This window comes from Hyla sarda, chromosome 5 (genome assembly GCF_029499605.1).
Source record: "Hyla sarda isolate aHylSar1 chromosome 5, aHylSar1.hap1, whole genome shotgun sequence".
Taxonomy (NCBI): domain Eukaryota; kingdom Metazoa; phylum Chordata; class Amphibia; order Anura; family Hylidae; genus Hyla; species Hyla sarda.
Genome location: NC_079193.1, coordinates 358,059,009 through 358,085,395, shown reverse-complemented (window position 1 = coordinate 358,085,395; position 26,387 = coordinate 358,059,009). Strand labels below are relative to the sequence as shown.

The 26,387-nt window shown below is 44.2% G+C and overlaps 1 protein-coding gene and 1 pseudogene across 1 annotated transcript in view; both read left to right on the top strand.

Annotated features, from left to right (window-relative positions):
- The window catches only part of FAM83A (family with sequence similarity 83 member A), a 64,498-nt gene that overhangs the window by 23,429 nt on the left and 14,682 nt on the right, over positions 1-26,387 (top strand). Inside the window, exons 2-3 of the mRNA XM_056522713.1 lie at positions 8,764-8,931; positions 9,956-10,080. Coding sequence (XP_056378688.1) covers positions 8,764-8,931; positions 9,956-10,080 — 293 coding nt within the window. The remainder of the gene's footprint in view (positions 1-8,763; positions 8,932-9,955; positions 10,081-26,387) is intronic.
- Positions 13,684-13,786, top strand: LOC130275259 (U2 spliceosomal RNA; annotated as a pseudogene).

The window sequence follows — 26,387 nt, the reverse complement described above, 5'->3', positions numbered from 1 at the left end:
CCATATACAGTCCCACTGAAATAGGTGGGTCCGGCTGACATAAATCTTTAGTGTACATATCGTACTGATCTTCAGAAATAAGATAACATATCATACTGATCCTCAGGATAAAGATAACATATTGTACTGATCTTCAGAAATAAGATAATATATCGTACTGATCCTCAGGATAAAGATAACATATCATACTGATCTTAAGAATAAAAGATAACATATCGTACTGATCTTAAGAATAAAAGATAACATATTGTACTGATCTTCAGAAATAAGATAATATATCGTACTGATCCTCAGGATAAAGATAACATATCGTACTGATCTTAAGAATAAAAGATAACATATCGTACTGATCTTAAGAATAAAAGATAACATATCGTGCTGATCTTCAGAATAAAGATAATATATCGTACTGATCCTCAGAATAAAGATAAATATCGTACTGATCTTCAGAATAAAAAAATTATTTAATTTTTTGTCTTATTTACACCCACAAAATGTATTTTTTCTGTTATGCAGTTCATTATATAATAAAATGAAGGGTGTATTTAAAGAGTACAATTGGTCCTGACAAAAAAGGCCCCTCTGTATGTGGAAAGAAAAAAAACACTAATACTTCCATATACAGTCCCACTGAAATTGGTGCGTTCGGTTGATATTAATCTTTAGTGTATGGCCATGTTTCCATTATAAACTTGTATTGTAGGACAAAGTGCAGTATAATTTAGGCACTGAATGTTACCACTACTTAGAAGCCATATGGCACTACTATAAAGACAATGCATGGCTGTAACAATGTATGGTAGTAGTCACAATGGCTTTTATCCTGTAAACATATAAGGCTACGTTCACATATAAGGCTACGTTCACACTGTCAGCTGTTTCCGGCAGCGTGAAGCTCGTTATTTTAGGATCGAGAAAAGCCCGAGAAAAAATAGTGCTTGCACCGTCTATTTCTCCGGTTTTTCTCTCCAAAAATAACAGCTGCTATTGAATACAATGGGGTTCATCGGGACCTGTTGTTTGCCGGTATGCTCTGGCAAAATTCCGGCTGTCAAAATGCAAAAAATATATAAAAAGAGGGAGTTTGACGGCAAAATTTACCAAAGCATACCGGCAGTGTGAAAGGAGCCTAAGAGAGAGCCATTACATATTGTGCCCAGATGCTTCTATTGACTTTGAGTCCTCTTACATGGGCTGACAAGCATGGATCTCAGCGATCAGCGATCAATGGCGTAGTAATCACAAGGTTTGACCAATCCTGTGGCCTATAGCAATAATTGTCCAGCTCATAGTGATAATTGTGTAGCCAATTGTGATAATACAAATGGCCATACAAAAGATCCTATTAACCAACAAGCTTTCAATTGTCCATCGGCTGATCACTGGCCCCTTTTACACGGTCTGATAATTGGGATCGAGGGTTCCCAGAAACGCTTATTTGCCAGATAATAAGGGTCTTTTGATCTTCTCTGTTATGTCTAGCAATATATGATATGAGAAATGGGGTTAGAGTTTTGGGCTCTATTTGAACCATGGCTGAGAGACATGTAACCACCTTCATTGGTGCATAATTGTTTTTTGTTTTTGTTTATTTTAAATTAGATGCTTTTTATTGGTGTTTTTATTTTTACAATTTTTCATAGAAGCAATGGAAAGCCTCCACCATCACACCCCAAAAAATGTATTATTCTTTTTTTCTTCTGTTCATTCACTTTGCATTTTTTGAACTGATACTAAATAAACTAAAGCATTGTTCCCCCACCTGCCTAAAGAATTTACACAGTACTGTAGATAAACCAGGGAGCTCAGGATGAACATAGAGATCGTTTTCAATAAGTAGCTTTATCCATGGCGAGTATATGAAGAAAAACATAAAAATATCAAGGCTTGGGACTCCTCCTTCCCCTCCACACGCAATATCCTCATATCCTCATATCTTCGCCGCACGGCTCTACCGTCCCTATCGCCTGAGGTTGTAGCTAGTCTGGAGGATCCCTTCACTGCTGAGGAACTGGACCTTGCCATTTCCTCCTCCCCCTCAGGTAAATCCCCGGGACCTGACGGCTACACCGCCCAGTTCTACAAGGCTCTTAAAACTGAGATCTCCCCCCTCCTTTTAACAGCCTTCAATGCCATTACCCCCTCCTCAGGTTTCCCCGACTCATTCTTAGCCGCGTACATCACGGTACTCCCGAAGGAGGGCAAAGACCCCAATCTTTGCCAGAGCTATCGTCCCATCTCCCTACTAAACTTGGATGCCAAGCTATATGCTAAAATGTTGGCTCTCCGCCTCACCCCCCTCTTGGAGTCCCTAGTACACCTGGATCAAGTAGGGTTTATCCCTTCTCGGGAGGCCCGCGACAACACTCTCAAAACCTTTACCCTGCTTCACCATGCCCAATCTTCCAATCTTCCCTGTATGGTGTTGTCCCTGGATGCTGAAAAAGCCTTTGACCGGGTGGGATGGGACTTCATGAGGGGTGTGCTGCAACAAATGGGTCTGGGGCCCACAGCCCTAGGTCGCATATTAGCCCTATACCGTAACCCCACAGCTAGAATTAGAATCAATGGGTCCCTTTCCCCCCCAGTTTTGATCCGTAATGGTACCCGACAGGGATGTCCCCTTTCCCCCCTGCTCTACGTATTGGTTATGGAGCACCTGCTCCAAGCCATTAGACTTGATGGTAACATTTGTGGCATTCAGGTTGGAGATTTGAATTTTAAATGCTCTGCATTTGCAGATGACCTTCTTCTTTATGTCTCATCTCCTGAAACGTCGCTCCCCGCTCTTATGTCGGCATTGGAGGACTTCAGTGCTCTGAGTAATTATAAAATCAATATCTCCAAGTGTATAGCCATGAACGTATCCCTCGACCCCTCCCTTGCCCTCAGATTACAGGGACTATACCCCTTCTCCTGGCACCCATCCTCGTTTCGCTATCTTGGGGTTCTGATCCCCAAAGACCTCTCTCGGATAGTGGAAATGAACCTCACCCCCCTGATATCCAGATTTAAGGGTGACCTTGCTAAGTGGGACCGAAAGGATTTCTCATGGATAGGGCGTATCAATATCTTAAAAATGAATCTACTGCCGCGTTTGCTCTATCTGTTCCAGACTCTGCCAGTGATGCTCTCACGTGCTTATTTCAAGCCCCTGACCTCTCTCTTCTCTAATTTTGTCTGGTCCAATGGACGGCACCGTCTTTCCCAGACTGTCCTGGCTCAGCCTAAAACAGATGGTGGCCTGGCTTTCCCCGATCCATACACGTACTATATAGCTACGCTAGCGACCCGTATACTCGACGGATTCCACTCCTCCCCTACCAAATTATGGGTCCAACTAGAAAATAGACTTTCCCCTTTCCCCCTCACTTCCCTCCCATGGATTCGCCCTGCATATTGGACGATGGCCACCAAAGGCCCTCTTCCGTTTGTTTCAAGGGTTATTCTCAACTGCTGCCTAACACATCTCTCCAGACTCAACCTCCTCAGAGCCCTAGGCCCCTTAACCCCCCTGGTTGGCAATCCGGACTTTTCCCCGGGTTCCTTTCCGGGTGGCTTCTTGACTCTACGCGACGTCAGCCCGATTATTAGGGTCCTTCAGGCTTCCTCTTTGAAGACGCTACCTGACATCCTAGGGGATTCCGTACTGTCACAGTTCCACTCTTTCCAATACTTTCAACTCCGGCATTTATACAACACATGGCGAGCCCCGGGTGAGCTGCACAGGGATCCTACCCCATTCGAGAAACTTTGCTTAGCTCAGTCTGGACCCACTCATACAGTATCCTTAGTATACTCCTTGCTTCGCACTCGTGACTCTCGTTCCCTATTGCCTTACCAACGGAACTGGGCGAAAGAATTGGACTACACCCCCAGCACTGCCGAATGGGACACCTCATACCTCTTGTGCCATAAAGCCTCTAGAGCAGTTGCCCTTCAGGAGACTAATTATAAATTGCTCTCTCGGTGGTATAGGGTTCCGGCCTTACTTCACCGTTTTTATCCCTCGGTCCCGGAGGCATGCTGGAGGTGTGGACAAACCAAGGGAACCCTCACGCACATTTGGCACTCATGCCCGCTTTTAGCCTCCTACTGGTCCTCGGTCCGCGCTCTCATATCGGAAATTACGGGTATGCAATTAGATGATACTCCTCAGATGCTCCTCCTCTCGATGTTGCCCGGGTCACCAGATTCCCTGCGGAAAAGTCTCACAGGTGTTTTACTAGCAGCGGCCAGACGAGTCATCCCTAGACGATGGAAAACCACCGCTCCCCCCACGACTACTGATTGGCTTCGCGAAGTCCTGCACATTCAGGGGCTGGAGGAATGTCTAGCAGATTTGAATGCCTCCACCGACCGATATATCCTGCGCTGGCGCCACTGGCTGGATTTTGCGGCCTCACCCAGCTTCCTCCAATATGGCCTCACCTGAACCCCCTCCTTTTCCTCTCGCTCACCTGTCCAGCCCCACTCCCCCCCCCCTGACCCCGCCTCCCTCCCTACACCCCCCCCCCCAGCACCCCACCCACTACCGATTGCAATGATTACCCCATTACTTGCCTACTATGTTCAGACTTACTAGACTAATGTTACTACTCGGATGAGTATTGGTTCTCCCTATAAGGCACAGCTTTGCCCCTGCTGTACCTTGCTTGCTAGGCTTATTTTATATGTACATGTTGTGAACCTGGTGTGTGATATTGTTCCTTTCTTTTTTTGCTTAATAAAGCTTATCGTTGAAATAAAAAAAAATAAAAAATATCAAGGCTTTGTTAGTTGTGGTACATTAATGGTGTTATTGTTCAGCCACTTACATATCATGCATCACTCACTTACCTATCGGATTGGTCATATTGTATGAATGTACAGTATAATGCTATATCTATATATATATATATATATATATATATATATATATATATATACCCACACACAAAATACACAGTAATTACATAGGATCTATTGTTCTATAATATTATCAAATGGGAACCAACTTGTAGAGATACACAGTCCTATGACCCTGACCCCACCTAACCCAGAACATAAACTGCATGACAGGTTAGTGTGTAGGAGGTGACAGATAAAGTTGTAACACGAAGGGTTTGGGTGGTGACCTCCCTGCAAGAAGATTATGGCGGAGCAAAGGCTGCACACACAGTCAGGGGGTCCTCTCCCTGTCCCCCATAGCAATTACTATTAAAGCTATGGCCCTGCACCAGCCCAGACCCTTTTTCAGTCCAACTCTCACCAGGGCCATTTGAAGGAATTTGAGGGCCCAAGCAAAATGGACATGGCTACCCCCCCCCCCCCCCCCCCCCCCCTTTGTCACGCTCTAGGGCCAGCTCCATGACTTGTAACGCGGGCTCTTGAATTCTGGGAGTGCGACATGAGCGGAGCAGACGTGAGCAGAGTCCCCCCCACATTAGGTGCAGCAGAGTTCCCCAACATTAGGTGCAGCAGAGTTCGCCCCACATTAGGTGCAGCAGTGCTCTCCCCACATTAGGTAGGCAGTGTTCCCCCCACATTAGGTGCAGCATAGTTCTCCCCACATTAAGTTGGCAGTGTTTCCCCCACATTAGGTTGGCAGTGTTCCCCCCACATTAAGTGCAGCATAGTTCTCCCCACATTAAGTTGGCAGTGTTTCCCCCACATTAGGTTTGCAGTGTTTCCCCCACATTAGGTTGGCAGTGTTCCCCCCACATTAGGTTGGCAGTGCTTTCCCCACATTAGGTGCAGCATAGTTCTCCCCACATTAGGGTGGCAGTGTTTCCCCATATTAGGTGCAGCATAGTTCTCCCCACACTAGATTGGCAGTGTTCCCCCACATTTGACTGGCAGTGTTCCCCCACATTAGGCAGGCAGTGTTCCCCCACATTAGGCTGGCAGTGTTCCCCCACATTAGGTAGGCAGTGTTCCCCCACATTAGGCTGTCAGGGTTCCCCCACATTAGGCAGGCAGTGTTCCCCCACATTAGACTGGCAGTGTTCCTCCACATTAGGTAGGCAGTGTTCCCCCACATTAGGCTGGCAGTGTTCCTCCACATTAGGCTGGCAGTGTTCCCCCACATTAGGCAGGCAGTGTTTGAAAACATCTTTCGGGACACAGGGATGTCCTTAATAGTGATGGAGGAAATTGCCCCGTCGCTACAGGATGGGAAAGCACTGGCTCTGCTCGGGGCCCCTGGCCAGCTCGGGGCCCCAAGCAATTGCTTGGTTTGCCTGTCCTGTAGCGATGGGCCTGGCTCTCACAGAGGCAGTTCTTGTTCAGATGGTACTCTACATGCAGTGACAAGCAAGCAGAAAAGTCCTCACAGCACCAGACATCTCAGCAGCACTTTAAGGGTTATCCAGAATAGAAATATACCATCCTTGGAGATGTGGACTCCCAGGGGGGACCATGACCCACATTTGGTTGACTTGCCCTAAACAAGACTCCTTCTGGTCCCATGTTGTTAGTGATGTTAACAGAATGACCGCACTTTCCGTTAGTAAAGACCTCAAATGGTCTTGTTGTCTATTTTTCCACGAGCGCCATCTTGAACATCCCCTAGATTAGCTCATTGTCTTCTAATAGCTGCTAGGACTGTTATTCCCCGCATTTGGAAATAGCTGCTGGCTTAGTGAGGTATCACATGTTTTACAATTGGTCACTAGGGAGACCACAGATATCCTTTTTTTCCCATTCACATTATTAATAAAGCGTAACTTTTATTGCCAAAACAAGTTTAAAATATATATAACACACAGTTATCATTGTGCTTGTATTATTAAGAATTTGCAGCTTTTCTGCATATGTGCTGAATATTGTAAAGTGATATAGCTGCAGTCTATACCTAACTTCTTACTGAGAACTGGGGCAGAACTTTAAAATCTAAGACGCATAACCCGTCCGACGTTTCGCCACAGCAGTGGCTTTATCAAGGATAAAAGGGCAATGGCCTGTTTTTTTTTTCTTGTTTTTTTTGAGTAAATTGTAAGTTTAGTAGGGGAGCAGGGTAGGAGCCTGATAAGTAGAGAAAGTTGAGTTTTTCTCTGATAAGATATATTACAGAGTTTTTAAATATTCTCTTGAGTTATTGATTTATCAGAGTTTTCTGAAATGAAAGTGACCATATAAAGTGGCTTTCCAGGCAAAAACAATTGATGGTCTATCCTCAGGAACAGAATCTGAGCTTTTGTATCCAGGCACGGATTTGTTCTGGTGCTAAAAAACACTGTACATTTTTTTGCAACTGATCTGCAATGGATCCGCAGAGTGTGAATATACCCTAATGCTATTTGTCAGACCAATGTATACATTATAAGGTTCCTAAAGACAGAGCAACCTATATTTTGTCATTGTGGCTCGGGGTGCACCTTACAAGTGTCTGAATTCATTATGTGTAATTATGTGTAATACTGGGCTATTAAAGTGATATATGGAGCATATGCAATAAAGAGAAGAACCATTGGGGGAGATTTATCATAACCTGTCCAGAGGAAAAGTTCCTGAGTTGCCCATAACAACCAATCAGATCGCTTCTTTCATTTCTGAAAAGGCCTGTGAAAAATGAAAGAAGCGATCTGATTGGTTGCTATGGGCAACGGGTCAACTTTTCCTCTGCACAGGTTTTGATAAATCTTCCCCAATATCCATCAAAAACATTGGGACCCCTGCAATCTCCTTCCCAGCGCCCTGGCTCTCCCCATGCATGGAGGGTGTATATTGCCTCGCGGCAGGTCATGGGGCCCATAGAAAGAGGTAGCCCAGAAGGGTGAGAACCTCTACAGATTTATTACGAGTGGCATTTAAAAGCCAGTCTAAGGATGTGTTCACACTGCATTTTTGTTTCCGCTTAACTTATGAATTTTTTTTAGGAAAAAACATCTACTTTAACGAATGCTAAATAAGGAAACTTAGGAATTTTTTTTAGGAAAAAAAAATATATGTTAACGGATGCTAAAAAGGATGCTGCTTTATGGCATTTATTTCCCATTGACTTATATTCTTATATGTTCTGCAGCAGCTGATGTGTGTATAATGATGTTCTACAGCAGTTGAAGTGTGTATTATGATGTTCTGTAGCAGCTGAGGTGTATAGTATGATGTTCTGCAGCAGCTGATGTGTGTGATGATGTTCTACAGCAGTTGAAGTGTATATTATTATGTTCTGTAGCAGCTGATGTGTGTATGATGATGTTCTGTAGCAGCTGATGTGTGTATGATGATGTTCTGTAGCAGCTGATGTGTGTGTGATGATGTTCTGTAGCAGTTGAAGTGTATATTATGATGTTCTGTAGCAGCTGAGATGTATAGTATGATGTTCTGCAGCAGCTGATGTGTGTATTATGATGTTCTGTAGCAGCTGAGATGTATAGTATGATGTTCTGTAGCAGCTGAGGTTTGTATGATGATGTTCTGCAGCAGCTGATGTGTGTATGATGATGTTCTGCAGCAGCTGATGTGTGTATGATGATATTTTACAGCAGCTGAGGTGTGTATGATGATATTTTACAGCAGCTGAGGTGTGTATGATGATGTTCTGCAGCAGCTGATGTGTGTATGATGATATTTTACAGCAGCTGAGGTGTGTACCATAATGTTCTGCATAAGACTCCTTGGTCACCTTTTTGTTAATTGTGGTGTTTTCATTATCCCATGTATAATTTTCTGTGATTATTTATGTATTCCTCACCTGTATTTTAGGATAATTATTAGTGATTATTTTTCTCACATAAGATATAAAACGGGAGACTAATCCCATTGTCACATTGTGTCCAGGTCATCGCTATAATGATGGATGAATTCACTGACGCCGAGATATTCTGTGACGTATTAGAAGCTGCGAACAAAAGGAACGTGTTTGTCTACTTGCTCCTTGATGCCAGCAAGATCCAGCCCTTTATGGACATGTGCGAGAAACTACAAGTCAAAGACGTGCACCTCAAGGTACGGAGCGTCCTCCGCCATCAGTCTTTATATAATGCAGCGTCTTATGTCTAAGAAATCATTGACTCATTCTATTCAGAAAGAAGATAGATGAGGGAGCTGCATCTTGCATATGTCTTAAAGGGGTACTCCACTGCGTGTCGTCATGAGGGGCATGACGTGATGTCTCAACCCCTGCAGCCTGCACCCGCCACTCGGAACTAAATGTTCCCAACACTGGTGTAGTGGAGTACCCCTTTAACTACCACAGAGGCAGAGTATATGAAACAGGCCTGAGAGGGGAGTGGCTTATGCAAATGTGGCCAAAATGGGTGCTTCTGGGAACTTTGCAGGTGTTTCTGGGCAAATTAGTGAGTAAGGCTATGTTAACACGGCAGAATTCCGCAATGCCGCTAAAATTCTGTACAGCAAAGTTTACTGAACGGAATTGCAGAATTCTGCCGGAATTGCAACAGAATTCTGTGATTTCAAAACTCTGCTGAATTCTGCTAACATTCAAGGCCCCATTGACTTCAATGGCATTCCGCCACGGAATTCCACATAATTAAATACAGGTCTTTAAATTTTGCGGAATGCGGAATTTCCCCTGTGTGAATGGGACAGCAGAATCCTGTTAAAGTCAATGGGCAGTACATTGTTTCAGAATTTCCAGCAAAACTCTTTCACGGAATTCCACATGAACATCCTGCCGTGTGAATATAGCCTAAGGGTTAAAGGGGTACTCCAAAGGGAAAAAAATGTTTTCATACCAGCTGGAGCCAGAAAGTTATACAGATTTGTAAATTACTTCTATATAAAAAATATTAACCCTTCCAGTACTTATCAGCTGCTGTGTGTTCCAGGGGAAGTTGTGCAGTTCTTTCCAGTCTGACCACAGTTCTCTGTCTGTCTGTCTGTGTCAGGAACTGTCCAGAGCAGGGTAGGTTTGCTATGGGGATTTGCTCCTCCTCTGGACAGTTCCTGACATGGACTGAGGTGTTCTCTAACTACATCATGTCCTGATATCATCCTCTTATGCTTGCAGAACATATCCGTCAGGAGTGTAAATGGAGAAGTTTACTGTGCAAAATCGGGCAAGAAGTTTTTTGGCCAAATTCATGAAAAGTTTATTATATCTGACTGGAGGTTTGTCCTCTCTGGATCATACAGGTACGAGACCTTTTTCTATATCCTTATTGTATTTCTCTTGTAGTTACTGGAAAGAAAAAACTATGTCAAGATATACATAACAAATTTGTGCAATAATTGTCCCTTAACAGAGGATGGCAAGAAGCTCAAAGAATGCTATTTGCAGTGGCACGTCCTAAAACAATACTAAGCCTTTCACCATCTCATGGCAGCATCCAAAGCTGTCAAGGTTCCTCTAATAATACCATTGGCCAGGGTCATACTATGCATGTGGCAAGATGAGCCGCTCACCTCAGGCAATAACCTTCCCTATCTGCATGAGGAGACCAGTTAGAAGATGCTGGCCAACCAACTCCACCTTCAGATCAGACTAGTGCGATCACTTAAGATAATGGTGCTAGAAAAAAGCAATGCTTTTCTATGCCTATAGGGGGCATGACCGTCACCTTCCCCTGTTGTCAATTAGGGTTGTATATACTGCATCCTGGGTGATCAGTAGAAAGCCACTTATAAAAGGAGTTTTCCAATATCATCAATTGATGACAAATGGTTGGAACATACTTGTTATGAGAAACAGACAGACAACAATCAGAATTGTTGTAAACCTCACGAGAAGTAAGCATATGGGAGGCATTCCTGGGCGGTCTAGGGGCAGGGGTTAAAATATATTGGGGAAGATTTATCAAAACCTGTGCAAAAGAAAAGTTGCCCAGTTGCCCAAAGCAACCAATCAGATCGCTTCTTTTAGTTTTGCAGAGGCCTTGTTAAAAATGAAAGAAGCGATCTGATTGGTTGCTGTGGGCAACTGGGCAAGGTTTCCTCTGGACAGGTTTTGATAAATCTCCCCCATTGCCTTTTAAAATGTAGAAAACTATGCTTGGATATGCCATCACTTTTTAAACATTGTGGGGCCAGCTGCTAATGGGGATCTTCAGGTTGGGCCTACAAACTACCTAGTGGACTACCCTATGTTATAGGGGTACTCCGGTGAAAACCTTTTTTCTTTTAAATCAACTGGTGGCAGAAAGTTAAACATATTTGTAAATTACTTCTATTAAAAAATCTTAATCCTTCCAGTACTTTTTATGTGTTGAATGCTACAGAGGAAATTCCTTTCTTTTTGGAACACTGCTGACATCACGAGCACAGTGCTCTCTGCTGACATCTCTGTCCATTTTAGCAACCATGCATAGCAGATGCATAGCAGATGTATGCTAAGGGCAGCATGGTGGCTCAGTGGTTAGCACTGCTACCTTGCAGTTCTGGGGACTTGGGTTCAAATCCCACTAAGGACAACAATAAATAAAGCGCTATTATTATTATAATAACGTCAGCAGAGAGCACTGTGCTCGTGATGACATCAGAGAGCATTCCAAAAAGAAAATAATTTCCTCTGTAGTATTCAGCAGCTAATAAGTACAGGAAGGATTAAGATTTTTTAATAGAAGTAATTTACAAATATTCCAGTAAAAAAGATGAAGCGGAGCACTCACCAGACCTTGAATGCAGATGGATTTTATTGACCGGTTCGATCAAAGACACGTCAGGGGGGGGAAGAGGTGGTACAGACAGGGGAGTGTGACTTAGAGACGCGGGGGTATCCTCTCGAGAGGATACCCCCGCGTCTCTAAGTCACACTCCCCTGTCTGTACCACCTCTTCCCCCCCTGATGTGTCTTTGATCAAAACGGTCAATAAAATCCATCTGCATTCAAGTTCTGGTGAGTGCTCCGCTTCATCTTTTTTACTGGAATTTAACATTGTCTATCAGCGTGGTAGCACCTGTATGTACCTCCAGCAGTTGCAAGGGGAGAAGCTATCAAGGGTCCTAGCCTTTCCCGTCCTTTTCATACACAGAGACTGGTGCCGAGCTCCCTTTGATACAGAATTTACAAATATGTTTAACTTTCTGCCACCAGTTGATTTAAAAGAAAAAAGGTTTTCACCGGAGTACCCCTTTAAGGGCTGCACCCTTGGCTTTGAGTTGCTCTATGGGATCAAAGAACTAACTGTTGACTACTACCAGGTGACAAAACGCACAACTGATCACCCGGCATATCACACAACTGAGCAAGTGGCAGAACACACAACTGAGCAGGTGGCAGAACACACAACTGAGCAGGTGGCCTAACATACAACTGAGCAGGAGGCAGAACACACAACTGAGCATATGGCAAAACACACAACTGAGCAGGTGGCAGAACACACAACTGAGCAGGTGGCCTAACATACAACTGAGCAGGAGGCAGAACACACAACTGAGCATATGGCAAAACACACAACTGAGCAGGTGGCAGAACACACAATTGAGCAGATGTCAGAACACACAACTGAGCAGATGGCAGAACACACAACTGAGCAGGTGGCAGAGCACACAATTGAGCAGATGTCAGAACACACAACTGAGCAGGTGGCAGAACACACAACTGAGCAGGTGGCAGAGCACACAATTGAGCAGATGTCAGAACACACAACTGAGCAGGTGATGGAACACACAACTGAGAAGATGGTGGAACACACAACTGAGCAGGTGGTGGAACACACAACTGAGCAGGTGGCAGAACACACAACTGAGCAGATGGAAGAACACACAACTGAGCAGGTGGTGGAACACAAAGTATAAAGTCAGCCCAGACCTGCCCCATTAAGGTTGCTTTTCAAAGATTTGGCATAGTGGGCAAAGCTACTGAGGGTCAATGTTGAGCTCCACTGCTATGATAACCAAGAAACCTTTAAGGGCCTACTGATCCCTCAAAGTCTGTACCTTGTTGTGGTCCACCCTGTGCTCCACAATAGACACATATGGAGTGGAGAACAGACAGGGAGCCCCAAGGGTAGGCAGAGGTTCTCGAAGACCTTGTTTTCGTTTTGCACCATCTGGAGGTTTTTGGAATATTTGAAGGTCCACAGTTTGGAGACAACTGCTTGACATGAAACCAACAAGGAAGAAGGATGGGACCACTTGACCTGGGATTTCCCACAGGTCTAAAAGCAATCTTCTATATCAATATATTTACAATTGACTTCAAACTGATTCCCTATCAGAGGAGTTTGGGAGTAAATAGGGGCGCTACCATCTAAGGAAATTAGTTTAACCTTAATTAAAATATATAATTACTCTTATCACAGATAAATAAGGGATAACACATAGGTGCCCAGGTCCCATTCATCAGACTGGCTTCAGCTGGTTTATCTTCTATTTTATCTATGGACATGTAGATAACATTTATTACATGATGATACACGGCCATGTAAAAAATGTGTGAAAGGAAACATCAAAGGCCCTTAAGGAACTTCACGTAGAGAACACCTATTATCCTCCGATGTGTTCCTGGAGAACATGTATAATTTATGAGGCTCAGTAGGTGCGGACGGCAGAGCTGCAGGTGCTGGGCGTATGCTCTGTGATGTAGCCTGCACCCGTTCACAGCCTTGTGGTTATATATATTGTTATATATATTTCTTTCTTTATCAAGCCCAAATGCCAGCTGGACACCAAGGTAAAGCGCATGTCCACAAGGTCGACAGCACATGTCCACTATGTCCTATCGCCGTTTGATAACAGTGGCGCCTGCTGCACGTGGAATGTCCCCATGGATATTCCATGGTGTGAATAGGCGCTTACATCGCTTCTCGGCCTTTTGGCTAAGATCAAGTGTAGTATCTGTTCTTATCAGTTTCATGCCCGAATGACACCGGTTTTGGGCTGGTGGGGATGGGTGCTGCATGGAGGGGGCAGGGGTACCGGGGCTGGTTCTGAGGAATCAGCTCTACGGCTGTCCTGAAGTGACCTGTTTCCTCCGGGTCTCGCCATGAGGTTGGGGGGTGTAGAGCCGAGGTACTTCTGTGCCTCGGGGAGTGGTGACCCTGAGGTGCTGAAACTCACTGGGTGTTATAGCTCACTGAGTGAACGCACTGCACCATATTCTTCACCTTTGGCACTCACCCTTGGTATCCCGGCCTTCTGGCTAGGATCCGGGAAATTTTTATAGATCCGGCTGGATGACCGGGCAGTATATCTGCACTCACCACTTATTTATTTTTTGTGTTTTGTCACTGTGCTACTTTTATGTGTTGTTTTGTACACTGGATTGGCAGGATGCGGTAGCCCTTCTGGGTGTCCCTCCTAGCGGTCAAGGGGAGGTGTGTGTGGCCATTAGGTTCTTCACCTCCCTGTAACCCCTGGACATCTTGACCAAAGTATCAGTATACGGCTCCTTGGCTGATACCTTGGCTAACGCCTAGTTTGAAGCCAGGAGCTTCGGCGAAAAGGGGCATCGAACCTGGATCCTTGCAGGTGCCTTCTGGCCCGGAGGTGAAGGGTAGGTTTGTTGGGGGGCCTCTCTCCTGTTGGAGAAGGGCTTAGCGATAGACCGCATCCTTTGTGCACGTTTTTTTTGTGTGACACGCTTGCACTTTTTACTGCACTTTGGGTGATAGAGAGCACGCGCCTCGGCTCCTGGGATAAAGCTTTCCTCATTGATTTTATTTTGCATGTTTTGTACCAAATTCTGTAACAATTCTGCGTGTTCGGATCCGCTGTGGATTTTGGCACAGAAATTCTGCAGATATTAAACCTATTGACCGCTGGACATGATGTCACATTAGACAGCACGAGACATAAGCCATAGAGCAACACATGTAACAGTTGGAGTTCCTGACATAGGAGCTGATATTTTTTATGTCATTTTTTTTTAATTATTTTTTTTTGTCAGTTTTTGGTTTGAGAATTTTTTAAACATGCCCCAGCACTATTAGATATGCCATTTAGTGATTCTGTATAATTTTTTTTTTTTTTAAAGGGATACTCCCGTGGAAAACTTTAGTTTTTAAATCAACTGGTGCCAGAAAGTTAAACAGATTTGTAAATGACTTCTATTAAAAAATCTTAATCCTTCCAATACATTTTATCGTCTGTATACTACAGAGGAAATGCTTTTCTTTTTGGATTTCTCTGATGTCAGGACCACAGTGCTCTCTTTTGACCTCTGCTGTCCATTTTAGGAACTGTCCAGAGCAGCATATGTTTGCTATGAGGATTTTCTACTGCTCTGAACAGTTCCAAAAATGGACAGCAGAGGTCAGCAAAGAGCACTGTGGTCCTGACACCAGAGAAATCCAAAAAGAAAAGCATTTCTATTGTAGTGTACAGCCCCTTAAAAGTACTGGAAGGATTAAGATTTTTTAATAGAAGTAATTTACAAATCTGTTTAACTTTCTGGCACCAGTTGATTTGAATTTTTTTTTTTTCCACGGGAGTACCCCTTTAAGTTTTGAGTCTTATTCCGTCTGTCCTCTGTCCTTCTCGTCTGAGGACAGGCGAGAAGAGCCCGCCCACTTTCAAATACGCAGCTGAAAACTAGCTAAAAAAATCCGTGCGTGTGAACGTTCACACATACAGGATCCAGCGCAGATTTGATGCACAGGATTTGTAAATGCAGATTAGAAGCTGTGCTCGGTCATTTAGTTTACATTGAAATCTGCAGCAGAAAATCCTGCGCATCAAATCCTGCGCATCAAATCTGTGTACATGCGAACGTAAACAGTTAAATCAGCGGTCTTCAAACTGTAGCCCTCCAGCTGTTGCAAAACTACAACTCCCAGTATGCCCGGACAGCCAACGGCTGTCCGGGCATGCTGGGAATTGTAGTTTTGCAACATCTGGAGGGCCACAGTTTGAAGACCGCTGAGTTAAATGATAAATTCAGGTCTTGTTTTTTATTTGAACTGAATTTCCTTTTTCATAACTTTTCAAAATATACCATATAATAAATATAACCTTTAATAGGAATGATCATTATATTATTAAAATAATTTTAAAAATTAAAAAATTACCTATAATTACCTCAATTTAGTCACAGTACATAACCCGCGGCCAGTCATTTATAGGAGAAGTACTGGCGCCAGCTCCTATAGCGCTTCGGAACTGGATACTGTAATATCATATAATCACTAAAACGCGCGCCCCGGGGGAGGCTCTTTAATGGGTGTAATAGCAGAATAGGTGCACTGGTATGTAAAAAAAAAAAAAAATATATAAACTTTTATTACTATTTAATATACAGAGGTTTATGAGAACCAGAGAATAATAATGAGACATTGTGTACATGATAAAGGCAAAACATATTTTACTGTAATTTTGGAAGTAACCAGCTCTGGGGTGTAGATCAAGATACAGGTCTCCAACCTAAGGGCATGTTCACACGGCGAAATGTCCGTGCAGAATATTCCACACGGACATTCCAATGAAGCGGAGTCCCATTCATTTCATTGGGATTCTGCTGCATTGTTTACGCGGTAGATGTTTCTGTTGTGAAAATGCCGATTCCGGCATCCGCTAAAAAAAAAAAAAAAAAGAGACTTGTCTATTCTTTTTGCGGATTTCAATCGAAAATGCATTGCCGTCTATGTGACGTCGCATTTACGAGCGGTCCTAGCGGCCTCCGGATCGCGCAAATGTGTGGAATGTCCGGCCTGTTCTCCGGGCGGACATTCCGCACATTTTATGCTGTGTGAACATGGCCTAAGGGGGAGATTTATCAAAACCTGTGCAAAGGAAAAGTTGCCCATAGCAACCAATCAGATCGCTTCTTTCATTTTGCAGAGGCCTTGTTTAAAATGAAAGAAGCAAGCTGATTGGTTGCTACGGGCAACTGGGCAACTTTTCCTCTCTCCTTTAAGTGTCTACTTAGTTTCTCAAATAATATTAAAGGGGTTCTCCACCATAAGGTGATTTTAGTACGTACCTGGCAGACAGTAATGGACATGCTTAGGAAGGATCTGCGCTTGTCTTGGGGCTAAATGGCTATGCTGTGAGATTACCATAACACTGTGGCTAGCTTTCTGTGAACTTGTATTTCCTGTTTTCAGTTTTCTTGTTTGCCTACAAATCCCATGATACCATTTTCCTCCTTCCCACACATCAGCTACCCCACCCATTGAAACATAAATGAGCTGCAGACCTGTGGTCTTCAATCAGGGTGCCTACAGCTGTTGCATTAGTTGCAGATTGATCCCTCCACCCATTGAAGCAGACAGGCTCCCTGTCATCAGCTGACTAGTAGGTCAGGTCTCGGCCGCATTGCAACCTGGGAAATATCTGAGACAGCAGTCATTTTGTATGCTGTTAAAAATAAATATTGGGGTGAAAATCACAGAAGAATTGTGAGAAAACCGTCACACACAGGTACAAACACTATATTATGAACTACACTAACTTTACAGCCCCTGTAGCATAGTCAAATAAAAAAAATTCCCGGAATACCCCTTTAAGGTTTCATGAATTCGTCACCTGCAAAATCACCATGGGTCTCACCCATCTGTGGAGACAAAGAACAAGCCGAGTCCAAGGCTAGGTTCACACTGCGGAATCTCCGGGCAGAAAATTTACGCCCGGAGATTCTGAGTGCAGCCAGCGCTGACTGATTCAGTCGGCGCTAGGACCGCACGGACACTGCAGTCTCCAATAGACTGCAATGTGTTCCGTGACTATTTCTACCTCAAGAATGAGTGACGCCATTTTTCAGGTGGAAATTTTCAAGCGGATTTTCTATTCCCAAATTCCGCTTCACAAATTCCGAAGTGTGAATTTGTGAACGGAAACCCATTCCCTACACTATACATTTTAGTAAGCAATTTCAAAGCAGAATTGCGAGGGGAAATTCCGTAGTGTGAATTTAGCCTAAGGATACGTTCACACGAGCGGGCCCACAGCGTATTTTGCGCTGCAGATCCGCCGCATGGTGGCTTTACATGTGCCTGCTCGAAGCGCACACACTGCGATGTGCCAATTGCCGCGCATGCGCGGTGTACTTGCACACATCGCGGCCGCTAACCCTGCTCCATAAGCTAGGCCGAGAGCTGCAGCCATGAGCAAGTATACTGCGCATGTGCACTGCGGCTCGCACATCACAGTGTGTCTGCTCGTAGCGGAGAATTGCCTCCTCTGAGCAGGCACATGTAAAGCCACCGTGCAGGGGTCCTTTAGCGGCGGATCTGCAGCTTAAAATACGCTGGTGGGTTCCGCTCGTGTGAACGTACCCTTAGGCAGTGTTTTCCGAACAGTTCCAGCTGCCCAGGCATGCTGGAAGTTGTAGTTTTGCAACAGCTGGGGGCACACTGTTTGAAAAACTACAGCTTCTAAGCTGATGGAGAGAGGATAGCGCATAACATAGATTCCATAAGCCTATTTCGACACCTTAGGCTAAGTTCACATCTGCATCGGAACGCTGTTCCTTTTTTGAGGAATCCATTTTAAAAGAGATACCTGAACCTTTAAGGAAAAAAAAAACGTTAACCCTAACCTGGTCTTGAACTATTATTACCCTGCCTAACCTAGGGATAGCGGTACTTCCGTTTGGGTGGTTATCAGGAAAACTACGCTCTGGTGTCACGAACATTTAGGGGTCAATACCATCTGCCCCATACACCTCACCTTCACACCCTGTGGCTCACCACATATGATATATTTGTGACAGCCATAACTTCCTCATTTTTCCATTAGGGTAGCTGCATGATGGTTGTTTTTTTATTTTTATTTGTATTCTCTCTTTTGGGGTTATTATTCTACATAGGAGATAAATCTGGCTTGGTTTCCCAGATGTCAAACACATAGGTCCTCGGCATCAAAGTCAACATAAACCCTGAGGAGTACGTCCTGAGAGGTACCATTGTACCCATTTAGCCAATGTAGTGCCACAGGGTAACCCCGAGTAGTTGGGACCATGTGCCGTGGATTTGTGGCTATTAGGGTCCCTAGTACTTTGATTGTTTTCTTACATATACAGGATAGTGAGGTGACATATGAATACCACATACATTTATATTTGGGACATGGCACTGAGTCTATCTAAGGGTTAGTGTTGTATACTATCGTTCTCAAAGAGCTAGTGTGGTATTAGCCCAAATTTTCAGTCTGTGAACAGTACCTCTCTGATTTAGTGATGACCACTCGACAAGAGTTGTTAGGTAAGGCATCCATTTTAGGACATCGTCAGTCGTCACTCCGTCCTGCTTCAGGCGAAACAGCGTTCTCCCTCGGACCAATCGCCATCAGTCGTCAGCCGCAACTCCATCCCGTCAGGCAAAACAGCGTCCCACTTCTTCCCTCATACCAATCGCCATCATCCTTCAGCCACAACTCCCTCCTCCCTCATCCAAAATTCCCTTGTCCAAAACGCTGTCATGCCTCAGACGATCCCCCCTCAGACATTACTTCCTTCCACATAGCAGAGCCGATGCTGCACAGCATGTATAGCAGAGTCAAAACTGTGAAACTTGCACGTGTACTACAGGCACTACATGTGTTACAGAGTCTGTATAGCAGAACCGACACTGAATATAGCGTGTATAGCAGAACCCGTAGAGCAGAGAGCCGACACTGACTCGGCTCTGCTACATGGCAGGAAAGTTTCGGGATGACGGAGTTTCGGATGAGGGAGTTTAGGATGGAGAGGAGGGAGGAGGGAGTTGCGGCTGACGCCTGACGGAGATAGGTCCGTGGGAGGAGGCGGGACACTGTTTCACCTGACGCAGGACGGAGTTACAGCTGACGACTGACAATGTCCTAAAATAGACACTGTAGTTTGGTGTGTTTGTAGGTTATATAATCTAAGAATAATAATAATTCTTTAGTGCACACAGATTCTGCACTGTACATTCAAATTGACCTTCAGTATGTTTTTAGAGTGTAGGAGGAAACCCATGCAAACACGGAGAGAACATACAAACTCATTGCAGATGTTCTCCTTTGTGGGATTTCAACCTAAGACCCCAGCGCAGCAAGACTGAGCCACTCTTGTTATACTTTGGTCTGTCATTTTATGCTTTTATCCACAAGTTGTGTTATCATCTTTCACTATATGCTTTTGTTTACATTTTTGTAACCACATTGAGTATTCCTCCCTAGACTAATCCCCATAGGACACCATTGCAATAGATGAGAGAAACACGTTGGGAGGTCAGGGAATTTAGTGTGTAAGGAGTGTCAGGTTCCAGTTTGGGACCTCCTTCTAAGGCCGAGAAACACTAGCCAAGAAGGGTGTACCGGTAATATGGTAAGGAGGTTAGAGTGAGATAGTGTGCCCCTAAACAACAACCTGCCAAATCCTTTCAATGCTGCAATCCCCAGCTGGTGACCACATCACTTGCACCAGTGGTAAACAAGACCAATACAATTAAGATTGTGACTGGTAGTCTATACTTTGCTGCGAATTTAAAAAATTTTGTTTTTGTAATTTTAGGTCACTCAATTTTAATTTATATTCGTGGTATTTGCAATGATTGACTATTATAAATTACATTTTAAATGCACGCTCCTCATTAGGGTTTATGTTTCTCTATTGGGTTCCATCCATGTGGATGTTCTATAACCTGACATAGTCCCTGCACTGGTCTAGTTCAAAAAACACCTTGTCCCATCTGTCATAGCTCCGGGGCTCCTCATACTTAAGAATGACACTACATAAACTGGCCATCTATTTTGTACACTAAGGTAAGAGTCGGGTCAACGAAACTACTGTCAGAACCTGTCAAATACATGGAAAGATCATGTGTTGAAATTTTTTCCTAGGATCAACCTCTGGCTGTAGCAACCAATTCTAGACATTGATCGAACCGTCTGCATAAATCACCTCCTACACTTTTCTGGGGGGGAAGCCCAGGGCTCTGGAGGGGTCATGAACCCATAGCTACCTGTATAGTTAGGAAAAGTTAAAGTATTTAGTTAGTGCTGGACAAGCAAGTTCATGTTCAATGTGGCACTTTACACCCCCCCCCCCCCCCCAAGGATGGAAATTCCAGTAAAAAGTTAAAGGGTTTATCCACCATAGGGTGATTTTAGTACATACCTGGCAGACAGTAATGGACATGCTTGGGCATAAAGGGCTATGTTGCGAGATTACCATAACACTATGCCTAGCTTTTTGTGAGCTGGTATTTCCTGTTAGTTTTCCTTTTCTTGCCTACAAATCCCATAATTCCATTTTCCTCCTTCCCACACATCAGCCACCCCACCCATTGAAACATAAATGAGCTGCATCCATTCAAAAGACCTGTGGTTTTCAATCAGGGTGCCTACAGCTGTTGCATTAATTGCAGCTTGATCTCTCTCCCTCCAAGCGATCGCTCCATTCATTGAAGTAGCCAGGCTCCCTGTCATCAGCTGACTAGTGATGTCAGGTCTCGTCTGCATTGCAAAAATCTGAGACAACAGTAATTTTGTATGGTGTTAAAATTAAATATTGGGGTGAAAATCACAGAAGAATTGTGAGAAAACCGTCACACACACACACACACACACACACACACACAGCTACAGACACTATATTATGAACCACACTATATTTACAGCCCCTGTAGGATAGTCAAATAAAAAAAAATCCTGGAATACCCCTTTAATTCTATAGCAGACCATAGAGGCCACGGAATTGGTTAGTTAGATTTTTTAGGCCTGTTTTTTTTTTTTTTTTTTAATGGAATGAAAGGCAGGAATGGTAGTGGGGTCTTTCATTACACTCCCTCGCCCAGAGTGCAGATCAGCACAGGTGCTGAATTCAGCTGGTCACTGGGCAATAAGAAGATCTGATATACCCCAGTAAAGACAATCAATACTGCTGTGGATGTTCTGCCACTACAACCACTGTATTAAATTATTCTTGGTCACGTACAAGGTAGAACTATGACTATGGTATGCATTTTTTTACACATTTTAAAAAATGTTTTCTCCGTAGTTTTTTTCTACAGCAAATGCCGTTATGCAATTTGCAAACTAGATATTTTTGGGGACATACACAGCCCAAAAAGGAGTGAGAAAATGTCCAGAATTTTTTTTTTTTTTTAGATGTAACGCTGATGTTTTTTGGACGTTTTACATCTCAACATTTCAAATGGCAGGAAGCCGTAGTCTTTAACTTGCCCGAAATATTCAGGTATTTTACTGCCAACCACCTGACAACAAAACAGAAACAAATGTCTTACCTTACACAACTAGCAATTGCCACAAAGTCCGTTTTTAAAGCAGATATCCAGTGGTGAAAAACGTATCCCCTATCCTAAGGATAGGGGAAAAGTTTCAGATCGAGGGGGGTCCGACCGCTGGAGCCCCCGGCGATCTCCTGTACGAGGCCCCGACAGCCCGCGGGAAGGGGTGTGTTGACCACTGCACGAAGCGGCGGCTGACAAGCCCCCTCAATACAACTCTATGGCAGAGCCGGAGCGCTGCCTTCGGTAATCTCCGGCTCTGCCATAGAATTGTATTGAGGGGGCGTGTCGGCCGCCGCATCGTGCAGTGGTCAACACGCACTATCTGGCCAGCGAGCCGGGGCCCCGCACAGAGAGATCGCAGGGGGCCCCAGAGGTCGGACCCCAAGCGATCTGAAACTTATCCCTATCCTTAGGCTAGGGGGAAGTTTTTCACCACTGGACTACCCCTTTAAAGGTTATAGCCTTCCAGAATACAACTCCCATCAGAAGGTCAGGTTCATCTCAGCCTCTTTAAGCAGGCTGACTTTCAGCTATTCTTATTGCTCAGTGACCAGCTGACTTCAGCACCTGTGCTGATCTGGACTAATTGAAGGAAGAGGACTGAAGGGCCCCACTACCAATCCTACCTTTCATTTAATTAAAAAAAAAAAAAAAACAGGCCCAAAAATAGGACTTACCAAGTCCCTAGCCTCTATGGTCGGCTATATATTTAACTCTTTATTGGAATTTCCAATATGTCACCCAACCTTCCCTGGATGAGTTATACGTCTCCTGAAACCTATTTGGTCCATATCACAGGTGCCTTGTTTAAATATATCAATCCCTGACCAACATTCCTTTTGCTGTCTCACAGCACCTAGTTGTAGTTTAGACTTGGTTTCATATAGAATTCCATTACACCCAGAGGTATTTATACGGGTGAAGAGAGGAGGAGTGAGGGGCTCCGAAGCCTCGGGATGGAAATTGCTTCTTCAGTGAGATAATTGTGATATTGCAACATATATCTACATTCCAGAACATGTACAGAATGTCATGGATATGCCCTCTGCCACGTTTGTGACTCGATATGCATGGGGCTTGACATAGGGAGAATTGGGTATTTTTATACACTGTGGTAGCTAATGAATTCGATCTCTGTCCCACTTCGGGGGCCAAGTTTACCCAATCCCCAGCCCTTATGTGGCCCGATTCCTGGGGTTGTCCTGACTAAATTGACATTGTTGTCAAGTACGAATTTGTGAGCACAAGGGATATACTGCTGTATCTAGTTGTCCACCAAATCAGGGACATGCACAGACATTTTGAGGGGCAGGGGCACTTCTTGTAATTATTTATATAAATGCCCACATAATGATTACAGTATAGGAAGAACATGAAAAGGGCAGGGGCTCAATCACCCTTTCTAGTCCACCTGTGCACGTCCCTGCACCAAATTACAGTCAAACGTAAGCATGCAAATGGTGGTCCCTATGGTGGCCCCCATGCTAAGCAACTGCCCCATTCATTGTAAGGGCCTATTCTTATAAATAGAAAAACACTACATATACATCATTGGGGTGGTCCGGTTTAGAAGAACCATTATCTCTTACGTCCCATTAGGAAATATTGTATTAATAGGCAAGTCCTTTGTTAAAGGAGTACTCCGGCGAAAATTAACTTATCCCCTATCCACAGCACGGGATAAGTAGCTGATCGTGGGGGGTCTGACCGCTGGAGCCCCCCGTTATCACCGGGACAGGACACCGGCGCTTTCAGTGAGGAGAGCGTGTCATCTACCGGTAGACGGCATGCGCTCCATTCATTTCTATGGGAGAGATGGTGATCCCCGAGAGCTGTCCTCGGGTCTTTTTGGCGCTTCCATAGGAATGAGGCAGCACACGCTCCTCACTGTGCGCCGGTTCACGTCCCGGTGATCTACCGGTAGACGGCATGCGCTCCAATCATTTCTATGGGAGAGATGGTGATCCCCGAGAGCTGTCCTCGGATCTTTTTGGCGCTTCCATAGGAATGAGGCAGCACACGCTCCTCACTGTGCGCCGGATCACGTCCCGGTGATCTACTGGTAGACGGCATGCACTCCATTCATTTCTATAGGAGAGACGGTGATCCCCGAGAGCTGTCCTCGGGTCTTTTTGGCGCTTCCATAGGAATGAGGCAGCACACGCTCCTCACTGTGCGCCGGTTCACGTCCCGGTGATCGCAGGGGTCCCCAGCGGTCCTGTGGAAAGGGGATGTTATTTTTTTGCCGGAGATCTCCTTTAAGGACCATTATCTCTTGATCAGAATTTAGAGCTTATGCCAGTGTCTCCCAACCAGTGTGCCTCCCGGTGTTGCAAAACTACAACTCCCAGCATGTCCGGACAGCCGAAGGCTGTCCTGGCATGCTGGGAGTTGTAGTTTTGCAACATTTGAAGGCACTCTGGTTGGGGAACACTGTATTATGCTATAGAGGACCTGACCTGTATTAGGGTATCTTCACACCCAGCATTTTCTCCAAAAAAAAAAAAAACACAGTAAAAAAATCCATTGGTTACACATGATTTTTCTTGGTCAATATCACTGCATTTTTTTATTCTCTTATTAGTGTCATTTTTTTTTTTAAGTAATCGGCAGTTTTATAAAATTTTTGCATGATGTGACATTGGCATTTTCCCTCTAATAGACCTCTATGGGTTGAGGGAAAAAAGAAAAAAAAAAGTGCACGCATGTGGTGTTTTTTTTTTTTCTCTTCGCTTTCTTCAACAGAAATCATTGAATCACATGATCATTGAGTCACCTGAAAAAAATCACATGACTTGTAATGAGAAAAACTCATTACTGAAAAAAAAAAAGGCTACAAAAATGTTTTTTACTAATATACATCATTTTGGGAAAAACACCATAAAAACTGAGGGGCAAGTTTTTTTTAAGCCAACAAACTATGAACATAAAGTGTGTCTGAAGGAAGCCTTAAGGCTGGGTTCACACCACGTTTCGTTAAATACGGTTCCCGTATACGGCTGGGAGGAGGGGGCGGGGCTTAATCACGGCGCCCGCACTCAGCCGTATTCGGGAACCGTATTTAACGAAACGTGGTGTGAACCCAACTCAATAATGTGAATGGGCACGGTGTAATGCTTGATTTTTCCTGTGGTGGCGCTGTAGGGAAACTAAACGCTTGGCGGGCTTCCCCACAGATTACAGCCAATCGCTGGGAGGATCAGTGGAGCAGTCGATCATAACAACCAATCAGATTGCTCTTACCCTTTTGAAAAAATGAAAGTAAGCTGACTGGTTGCTATGGGCAACCGGCCCACTGCTCTTCAGCCCTGGGGATTATTTATGTGTTTTGAGTAGATTTTAGCGAAAAATCATTGCAAATTTTTGAGCAGAGACTTATTTGTGGGAAAAATTGATTTATGCGAAAAAGTTATATGTGTGAAAACATTTTTCACACAAGTTTTCCGGTTGTTAAGCATCGATGAATCCTCCCCAGGTCTTTCCGTACCATAATAGCGGGACCATTTCGATCTTTGATTCATTGACAGAATCCCAAAAACATTTGTGCCATGGCAAGTTGTATTACAAAGCGTTCTGCCCTAGAAGGGGCACAATATGGTGCCACATAATGGCGCTATATGGCACTTATGATCCCTGAGGGTAAGGGTGCATTCACACCACATTTTTGCAATACAGTTCCCGTATACGTTTTCTATGTGAAAACCGCATGGAACCTTATTGAAAACCGTATGTGAAAAGATACATCAGGTTGTGTCCATTTTGCGTGTACGGTTTTGTCAGTTTTTTCCCCCTACCCAAAACCGCAGCCTACCACAGTTTTTGGTCTGGGTGAAAAACTGTATTAAACCGTATACGTTTTTTTTTTTTTTTTAACATGGGAGTCAATGGGAACCGTACAGAACTGTATGTGCGTACGGTTCCATCCGGTTTTCCCCATCCGGTTTTTGACTTTGCACAGTTTTTTTTCTTGGAATTTCAATCAAAGAAGTGAAACTTTATTCAAAATGGAGTGAAAAGTTAAAAACTTATACAGTTTTTTCTTAAAAAACGGATGCAACCGGACATCATTTTTTAAACCGTATACAGGAATCAGTTTTTCATCAAAAACCTGATACGGGAACTGTATGCAAAAACGTGGTGTGAATGCAGCCTAATATGTACTCATAGGAATCCCAAATGCGACTGTATAAGGCAGTGTTTTCCAACCAGGGTGACTCCAGCTTTTGCAAAACTACAACCCCCAGCATGCCCAGACAGCTGTAGGCATCCTAGTTGGGAAAGACTTGTATAAGGTGAGGGTTGTAGCACAAGCAGTGAAGGTGGATGCAGCAGAGCCGACTACGTGCA